At 32.4% G+C, this 9,340-nt stretch overlaps 1 protein-coding gene across 1 annotated transcript in view; it reads right to left on the bottom strand.

The window, feature by feature from the left end:
• Positions 1-2,911: 2,911 nt before the first annotated feature.
• The window catches only part of SYT10 (synaptotagmin 10), a 99,106-nt gene continuing 92,677 nt past the window's right edge, over positions 2,912-9,340 (bottom strand). The window contains exon 7 of the mRNA XM_027858986.1: positions 2,912-2,986. Within this exon, the coding sequence (XP_027714787.1) occupies positions 2,912-2,986 (75 nt within the window). The remainder of the gene's footprint in view (positions 2,987-9,340) is intronic.

Here is a 9,340-nt window from a genome sequence, read left to right as displayed (position 1 = left end):
TTACAGATTGTGTGTTGAGAGCTCCACAGGCAGCCACTACCACTGCCACCGCCACTGCTGATTCAGTCACTCCCAAGGCCTGCTCTTGGTTTGCTGGGGCTGGGGCTGTGCTGACATGGCTTGTGCTGGATTGTACTCCTCTCTCACACAGGTGTGACACACCTTTCCTACTGACCTTCTAAGCTGTTTTGGGCTAGAAATTTGTTTCACTGTATCTTTTTGTGGCTTCTGCTGCTCTAGAATTTGCTTAGAGTCATTTTTAAAAGGTATTTAGAGGGGTTTGGGGGAGAGCTCAGGTGAGTGCCTACCTTTACTCTACTATCTTGGCTGTGCCTGTAACAACGTCTTTTCATACTAATCATGTGCCTTTTTCCTTCTTCAGTCTTGTCTTAGATTTGAGAAGTATGCAGATAAATACACTCCCTGAAATTAGGTATGTATAATCAATATAGCTATGACATATATATATGTACACACATATGTATATTACGTATAGTATGTATATGACATATATTTACATACATATGTGTATTATATATATAATATGTATATATGATGGATCTAATGCTATTCTTTACATTCTACATCCATTTTTTATTCATGTTGAGGAAATAACCTGACTTCAAATCTTAATTTGAGCCTCTGCAATCCTAACTTTCCCTTCAAATGGAAAAACTGATTATAGATAGGGAATGTGTACATACATATATACATACACACATATTTAAGGTGGTGTCATTATATAATGGCACTATTATGTTTCTAAATTAAAATATTATTTGTCTTCCTCATTGTCTCCCAAAATATGAGTTTTTCTCAAAATATTGTTCATTTCTTCCTCTCTATCTTTTTCTCCTCTTCTCTCTAATCATCTTAGGTCAAACTCATTCTAGAAAGAATTAACCTTTGCATACTGACTAGCCTAGAATTGCTATTGTTGTTTAATACTAGGAAACAGGAACAGAAATTGTTTATTTTCTATTGTCTCCTGAGTGCCTGCTAATGGCAAAAACTGGTCACACCAACAATTATTATTTGTCTTTCGTACCTAATATATCTAACATAGTGTCTTGCACAAAATATGTACTTCATAAATCTAAGTTGAATTGAATATATTTTCTAGATGCTAGAGAAATTGAATAAAAATAGAAACAGTGATAGAAAAAGAATGGGCAACTAAAAGGCTAAACTTCCAAGAAAAAGATTTTAGGTTTCCTTGCAAATGTAAACGTTGGAAATACTGATTATTTACTTTTAGGTTATGAACTGCAGATATATCTGAAAAAAGCATTTCTGTAAGGAAAGAGATATTTGAATTTGGTTTATCCCAAGAACAAAGCTTTTGTTGCCTAACTAAAATTATTTTTCTAAAATGATTATTTTATCATTAAGACTCAGTCCTTCTAACTTACATTAGTTAGTTGAATCATTTTTTTCCTCATGTGTTTTCTTACTATTTGTTTCTTTTTCCAATATTTGTGCTGATCATCAAATATCATATGAGTGCAAAATAAGGTAAGAGCACCATCAGTTACCTCCTATTAGGCCCCAGATATCAAATAAACATTGCATATCACTGGTAGCCAAATTCATGTTCATCACGTAAGTAAAATAACCATCATGAAAGGACTATAGATCTGGGGCCTGTATTGTTATTCTTCTTAAAAAACTGATTTTGTAGTTGCATTGTTCTATTTTTATAATACATTTCAAAAGTTACTTTCTTCACTAAAAAGAAGAAAATACATAATTCCATAGTTTATTTCATGATTGGTATTGAAAGTTACTGTCATTGTTTACACACATAGAAAAAAAGGGTACTGATAGCATTGTGAGACTTTTGTTCTGACAGTATATCCTACTATATATGTGTATATACTATACACACACACACACACACACACACACATATAGCCATATTACAGAAAATTCACACTAAATTCAATGAGAACTTTGCAAGAGTGATTTAAAAAGTGATTTCATTAATCTCCAAAAATGTTAATCCTTGTTCAAATAGTTAATTAAAGGAAATAGGCTAATATAAATAAGTGCTAACTAGATGGGCTAATTTAGTTAAAGAAAACTCCATTTTCTAGCTACTGATTAGATCTTAAATTTATATTCAAGATATAGTTTTAAAAATATCTTCAAATAATTTTCTTTCTTCTTCTTACTAAAGTATAATATTGAAGTTAAAAACTTTCTGGCTGCAAAAACACCAAAATTTTCACAAGAGATAAAAAGCTTCTATAGAATGGATGAAATATCTAGTATAATGACAGAAAAATAACCTCAAGATTACTGCAGAGGGGGATGATAGCTATATTGAGAATTTTACAATAAACTCCAAACTTCCATTATTTATTAGTGAAAAAGGTACAAAATAAAAACATAGGACATCAGAGGTAGAAAGAACTGTAATAAATAATTTTCTCAACTTAAGGACAGGGAAATATAATCCTATTAGGAAGTTTAAGTAACTTTCCCAAGTTTACTGAGGTGGAATTGTCCACATAATTACAGAATCTAGAAACTATAGACATACAACTGTTATGCTACTTTTCACAATAACAGTATTAGTTATGTATTTTACTAAATGAGAATTATTTGCATTTGATGTACATACTTATATAAAAGATGACTTCTAGAAATACAACTCAGACAAATAGAGTATTTGACAATAATAATAATAATGTAACAGGCATAATAAGGAGGAAACGTTTCTCCTATCTCTCTGAAATATTAAATTATTATAATCAGCAAGATAAACACAAAATAGAAAGAGAAACAACATTAATTTAATATAAAACTCTGTATATAGTTCAGATGAGGAAGCCAAACTATCTGTTTTTGTGGATTTGATGAAGATATGCTCTTGGGTGCTGACAATGTTAACTTTATTTTGAAGATACTAAGGGGTGGAAGTTGTTTTTTTGGGAGATGAGCAGGATCCTTGACTATCAAAACTAGTAGCCCGTCCAGGTAACTGAAAGATAGAAAATTCAAATAGCATGACAAAATTCAGGAATACAGTTAGCTAGATTTTATTATTCTTTAATATCAATGTTTCACCTCAAATATGATATTTGATGGATAGTACCTATACATACAACATGGACCTTGAGGAACTTGTAATTTGAAGTGACATTTGGTACATATACATCATAATACAGAATATACAAGTAGCAACATATAAGTAAGGCATATATTACTATTTTGGATTAGTCTTATATTTTATAAACATACTCAAAGTGGTTACTATGGAAAGAAAATTGCTCATTATGAAGTTTGACAGAAAAAAGCGACCTCCTGATTCAGGCTTGAAGTGGGTGTTAAGGAGAATCTTTTATATAGGAAAAAACCTAAAAATTAGACAGATGAGAGTAATACTTAACAAATGGTTGCTAACTGATTGCTTGTATCAATTTCTATATTACCTGCATGTAGTCACTTCTGAGTTAGCAATTTTTGTCCTTGGCCAGTAACAATTAGTAAAAGTGATGAACTGTGATGATAAGTACAAATAAAATGAAATATTTTAACAGTTCGAAACTTTTCAAGATCCCTTAAGTCATCTCTGAGAAAGAAGCAATATAACCTGTAGAACTTTTTTATTTTATTATTTTTATTTTATCCCTCTGCCTACCCCTCAGAGAGCCATCCCATAAGATAAATAATATTTTTAGGGAGGAGAAAAAGATTAGAAAAACTGGTCAATACACTAAAAAAGCCCCCAAAATATGTATAATGCATAACACCTATGGAAATCTATCCTCCACAAAGAGTTAACTTGGGGGTGTCTTCTCTTAACTCTTTATTTATGACCCACTTGGTCTTTATGATTTTGTCATATTTACTTTTGATGTTTTTGGTGTGTCATTGTTTCCATTTACATTGTTGTAGTTACTGTGTATCGTATTCTTGGCTCTGCTTTCTTCACTCTACGTAAGTTCATAGAGATGTTTCCATGCTTCTCTATATTCATCATATACAGACTTTCTAATAGCATATTCAGGTACTGCCATACCATATTGCATTACATTAATGTGCTACAATTTATTTAGGCATTCCCCATTTAATGGGCATCCACTTTGTTTCTAATTCTTAGCTGTCACTAAAAGTGCAGCTATAAGTATTTTGGAGTATATGTGGAATTTTTTCTTATTCTTGTTTGGTGGGAGTATAGGCTCAGTGCCAGATCTCAAGCTATACTGCAAAGCAATAACCATCAAAACAGTTTAGTAACAGATAAGAAATAGAATGTTGGACCAATACAATAGATTAGGTATACAATATGCTGAAGTAAATGACCACAGTAACCTAGTGTTTGATAACCCCAATGACCCAAGCTACTGAGGCTAGAATTCAGTATTCAACAAAAACTGCAAAGAAAACTGGAAAGCATTCTGGCAGAAACTAGGCATAGATCACCAACACAAAATATACCAAGATAAAGTCAAAATAGGTGTATGATTTAGACATAAAAGGTAATATCATAAGCAAATTAGAAGAGCGTGCAAAAATTATCTGTCATTTCAATGGATAAAAAAGAGTTCATGATCATATAAGAGAGAGAGAATTATGGGAAGCAAAATGGATAATTTTGATTACATAAATTAAAAAGGTTTTGCACTAACAAACCAATGTGGCCAAAATGAGAAGGAAAAGACAACACAAGGGAAAATATTTACAGCAAATTTCTTTGATAAAGGTGTCATTTCTCAAATATATAGGGAACTGAGCTATATTTATAAGAATTAAAAGCTATTCAGCAATTGATAAATGGCTGAAAGATATGAACAGGCAATTTATAGAGGAAATCAAAAGTCAATAAGCAAATAAAATGCTCTGAATAATTAATAGAGAAATGCAAATTAAAACAATTCTGAAGCACCACCTCACACTCACTAGGTTGGCTAACATAACAGAAAAAGAAAATGACAAATGCTAGAGAGGATGTGGGAAAATGGGTACACTAATGAAATGTTCATGGAACTGTGAACTAGCCTAACCATCTTGGAGAACAATTTGGAACTATGCCCAGGGGGCTGTAAACCTGTGCATATCACACTATTAGGTCCATATTCCAAAGAGATAAAATAAAATGGAAAAGGTCCCATTTATACAAAAGTATTTATAATACTCTTTTTGTGGAGGCAAAGAATTGGAAACTGAGGAAATGCCCATCCATTGGGGAATGAATAAATGAGTTGTGGTGTATTATTGTGATGGAATACTATTGTGCTGTCAGAAATGATGAAGGGGATGGTTTCAGAAAAAACCTAGGAAGACTTACATGAATTCAGAAAAAGTGAAGTGAGCACTAGCACTAGGAGAACACTGTACACAGTAATGGCAATAATGCAATAATAATCAACTGTGAAGCACTAAGCTACTCTGATCAATATGATGATCCATGACAATTCCATAGGGCTCATGATGAAAAATGTTATTCACCACCAGAGAGAGAACTGAACATGGAGCATAGATTGAATTTTTTTTCAATTTTTTTTCTTTTTTACATTTAATCTTTATTTTTTCTCAATTTCATGTAAACAAAAAATTCTAACCTTCATTTTAAACATTTTTGAGTTTATTACCAACAAAGCCCAGCAGCAAGAGATAGAAAAAGAAATTCCATTTAAAATAGCTGCAGACAGTATATAATACATGAGAGTCTACCTGCCAAAACAAACTCAAGTTCACACAAATAAAGTAAGATCTAAACAATTGAAAAACATCAACTGCTCATGGGTACGCTGTGCCACCATAATAAAAATGACAATGTTACCTAAATTAATTTACTTATTCAGTGCCATACCAATCACACTACTAAAATTATCTTATAGAGCTAGTAAAAACAATAACAAAATTCATCTGGAAGAACAAAAAATCAAGAATATCAAGGGAATTAATGAAAAAAAAATGCAAAAGAAGGTGGCCTAGCCATAGCAGATTTCAAACTATATTATAAAGTGGTAGTCTTCAAAATTATCTTGTGCTGGGCTGAGTAATAGAGTGATAGATCAATGAAAAAATTAGGTACACAAAACAGAATAGTAAATGACCATAGTAATCTAGTATTTGAAAAACCCAAAGAGTCCAGCTTTTGGAACAATAACTGACTATTTGACAAAAGCTACTGGGAAAACTGGAAAACTGTATGGCAGAAACTAGATACAGCCCAGTGTCTTACACCATACATCAAGATAAGGTCAAAATGTGTACATGATTTAGATGTGAAGGTTGATATCATAAGCAAACTAGGACAGCATGGGATAATTTACCTGTAAGATCTATTAAGAAGGGAAAGATTTATGACCAAACAAGATATAAAGGGCATTATGAGATGTAAAATGGATCATTTTGATTATATTAAACTAAAAAGGTTTTGCACAAATAAAACCAATGCACCAAAATTAGAAGGAAAGTAGAAAACTGGGAAACTGTTTTTACAGCAAATGTCTCTGATAAAAGCCCCATTTCTCAAATATATAGAGAAATAAGTCAAATTTATAAGAATACAAGTCATTCTCCAATTGATAAATGGTCAAAGGATATGAACAGGCAGTTTTCACACAAAAGAATCAAAGCTATCTATAGTTATACGAAAAATCCTCTATCTAAATCACTATTTTTTAGAGAAATGCAAATCAAAACAGCTCTGAGATACCACCTCACACCTATCTCCTCCAACATTTGTCATTTCCTTTTCTTTCACATTAACCAATCTGACAGGTGTGAAGTGGCATCTCAGACTTGTAATTTGCATTTCTCTCATCAATGGCGATTTAGAGCATTTTTTCATATGACTATGGATAGCTTTGATTATTTCATCTGAAAACTACCTGTTCATATCCTTTGATTATTTATCAGTTAGGGAATGACTTGTATTCTAACAAATTTGACAATATTTTTGAGAAATGAGGCCTTTATCAGAGAAACTTCTTGTGAAAATTTATCCCTAATTTCCTGCTTTCCTTCTAATCTTGGCTGCGTTGTTTTGTTTGTGCAAAATGTTTTTAATTTTATATAATCTGAATGATTCATTACATCTTGTAATGCTGTCTATCTCTTCTTTGGTCATAAATTCTTTCCTTATCCACAGATCTGACAGGTAAACTATTCCATGCTCCCCAAATTTGCTTATGATATCACATTTTTCTAACTCATGTACTTATTTTGACCATAACATGGTATACAGTGTGAGATGTTGTAAGATGTTGGTTTATACTAGTTTCTGCCAAACTGTTTTCCAGTTTCTCCAACAATTTTTGTCAAATAATTTCTTTTTCAAAATCTTATGTCTCTGGAGTTTGTTAAACACTAGATTACTATGGCCATTTACTACTTAGTATTGTGAATCTAATCTATTCCATTGATCTACCACTCTATTTTTAGCCAGGACTAGATTGTTTTGATGATTACTACTTTGTAATACAGTTTGAGATCAGGTACTGCTAAGCTATCTCCCTTTTACAGTTTTTTCACTGATTCCCTAAATATTCTTGACCTTGTGTTCTTCCAGATGAATTTTGTTATAATTTTTTCCAATTCCATAAAATAATTTTTGGTAATTTGATTGGTATGACATTGAATAAGTAATTTTGGTAGCATTGTTATATTTATTGCATTGACTCAACCTACCCATGAGCAATTAATATTTCTCCAATTGTTTAGATTTGACTTTATTTGTGGGAAGTGCTTTGTAATTATATTCATATTGTTTCTGGTTTTGCTTTGGTAGGTAGGCTCCCAAGTATTTTATATTGTTTGCAGTTAGTTTAAATGGAATTTCTCTATCTCTTGCTGCTGGACCTTATTGGTAATATATAGAAATGCTAATGATTTATGTGAGTTTGTTTTATTTTGCTAAAGTTGTTGATTATTTCTATTAGTGTGTGGGTTGATTCTGTAGGATTCTTTAAGTATACCATCATATGATCTGCAAAGAGTGATAATTTTGTTTCCTCATTGCCTATTTTTATTCCTTCAATTTCTTTTTCTTGTCTTACAGGTAGCATTTCTAGGAAAATATTGAATAATAGTGGTGACAACAGACATGCTGGATTCACCCTGATCTTCTTGGAAAGGTTTCCAGTTTATTTCCGCTACAGATAACTCTTGCTGATGGTTTTTAGATAGATACTACTTATCATGTTAAGGAAAGCTCCATTTATTACTCTAATTTTTGCTGTTTTTAATAAGAAGGAGTATTGTATTTTGTCAAAATTATTTTCTCCATGTGTCAAAATAATCATAGAATTTTTGTTGGCTTTTTATTAATATAGTCAATTATGTTAATAATTTCCCTAATATTAAACCAGGCCTGCATTCGTGGTATAAATCTCCTTTTAATGGTCTTTATGACATACTACTGTAATCTTTTTTCTAATATTTTATATAAAATTTTTGCAACAATATTCATTGGGGAAATTGGTCTTGTTTTCCTTCTCTATTTTTGCTCTTTCAAGTTTAGGTATGAACATCACATTTGTGTTGCAAAAGGAATTTGGTAGGATACTGTTTTCAAATATTTGGTGGAATTCACTTGTGAATCATTTTGGTCCTGGGGATTTTTTTTTTGTTTTTAATTTTAATTTTTAGTTTTCAACATTTACTTCCATAAGATATTGAGTTCCAAATTTTCACCCCATCTCGCCCCTCCCCCCACCCCAAGATGGCATGCATTCTGAATACCCCTTCCCCTAGTCTACTTTCCCTGCTATCTCTCCCCCGCTTCCCCTTCTATTTTCCTGTAGGGCAGGATCGATTTCTGTACCCCATTTCCTGTATTTCTTATTTCCCAGTAGCATGTAAAAACATTTTTTAAAAACATGTGTTTTTAAAACTTTGGGTTCTAAATTTTCTCCCTTCCTCCCTCCCCACCCACACTCAGTGAAAAGGCAAGCTATACATGTGCAGTTATGCAAAACACTTCCATAGTAGACATGCTGTAAAAACCTAACTCTATTTCCCTTAATCCTATCCCGCCCCCCCCATTTATTCTATTCTTTCTTTTGACCCTGTCCCTCCTCATAAGTATTTGCTTCTGATTACCCCCTTTCCCAATCTGCCCTCCTCTCTATCATCCCTCTACTCTCTTGTCCCCTTCCCCTCCTATTTTCCTGTAGGGTAAGACAGATTTCCATACCCAATTGAGTGTTTATGTTATTCTCTCCTTAAGTCAAATCCTATGAGAATAAGATTCACTCATTCCCTCTCACCTTCCCCCATTTCCCCTCCACTGTAAGAGCCTTTTTTTTGTTTTTTTTTTTGTGAGATAATTTACCCCATTCTACCTTTCCCTTTCTCCTTCTCCTAGTATAATCCTCTCTCA

This window comes from Vombatus ursinus, unplaced genomic scaffold (genome assembly GCF_900497805.2).
Source record: "Vombatus ursinus unplaced genomic scaffold, bare-nosed wombat genome assembly UNPS02013950.1, whole genome shotgun sequence".
NCBI lineage: Eukaryota > Metazoa > Chordata > Mammalia > Diprotodontia > Vombatidae > Vombatus > Vombatus ursinus.
Note: the sequence above shows the minus strand (reverse complement) of the source record. Positions and strands in the feature narration are given on the sequence as shown.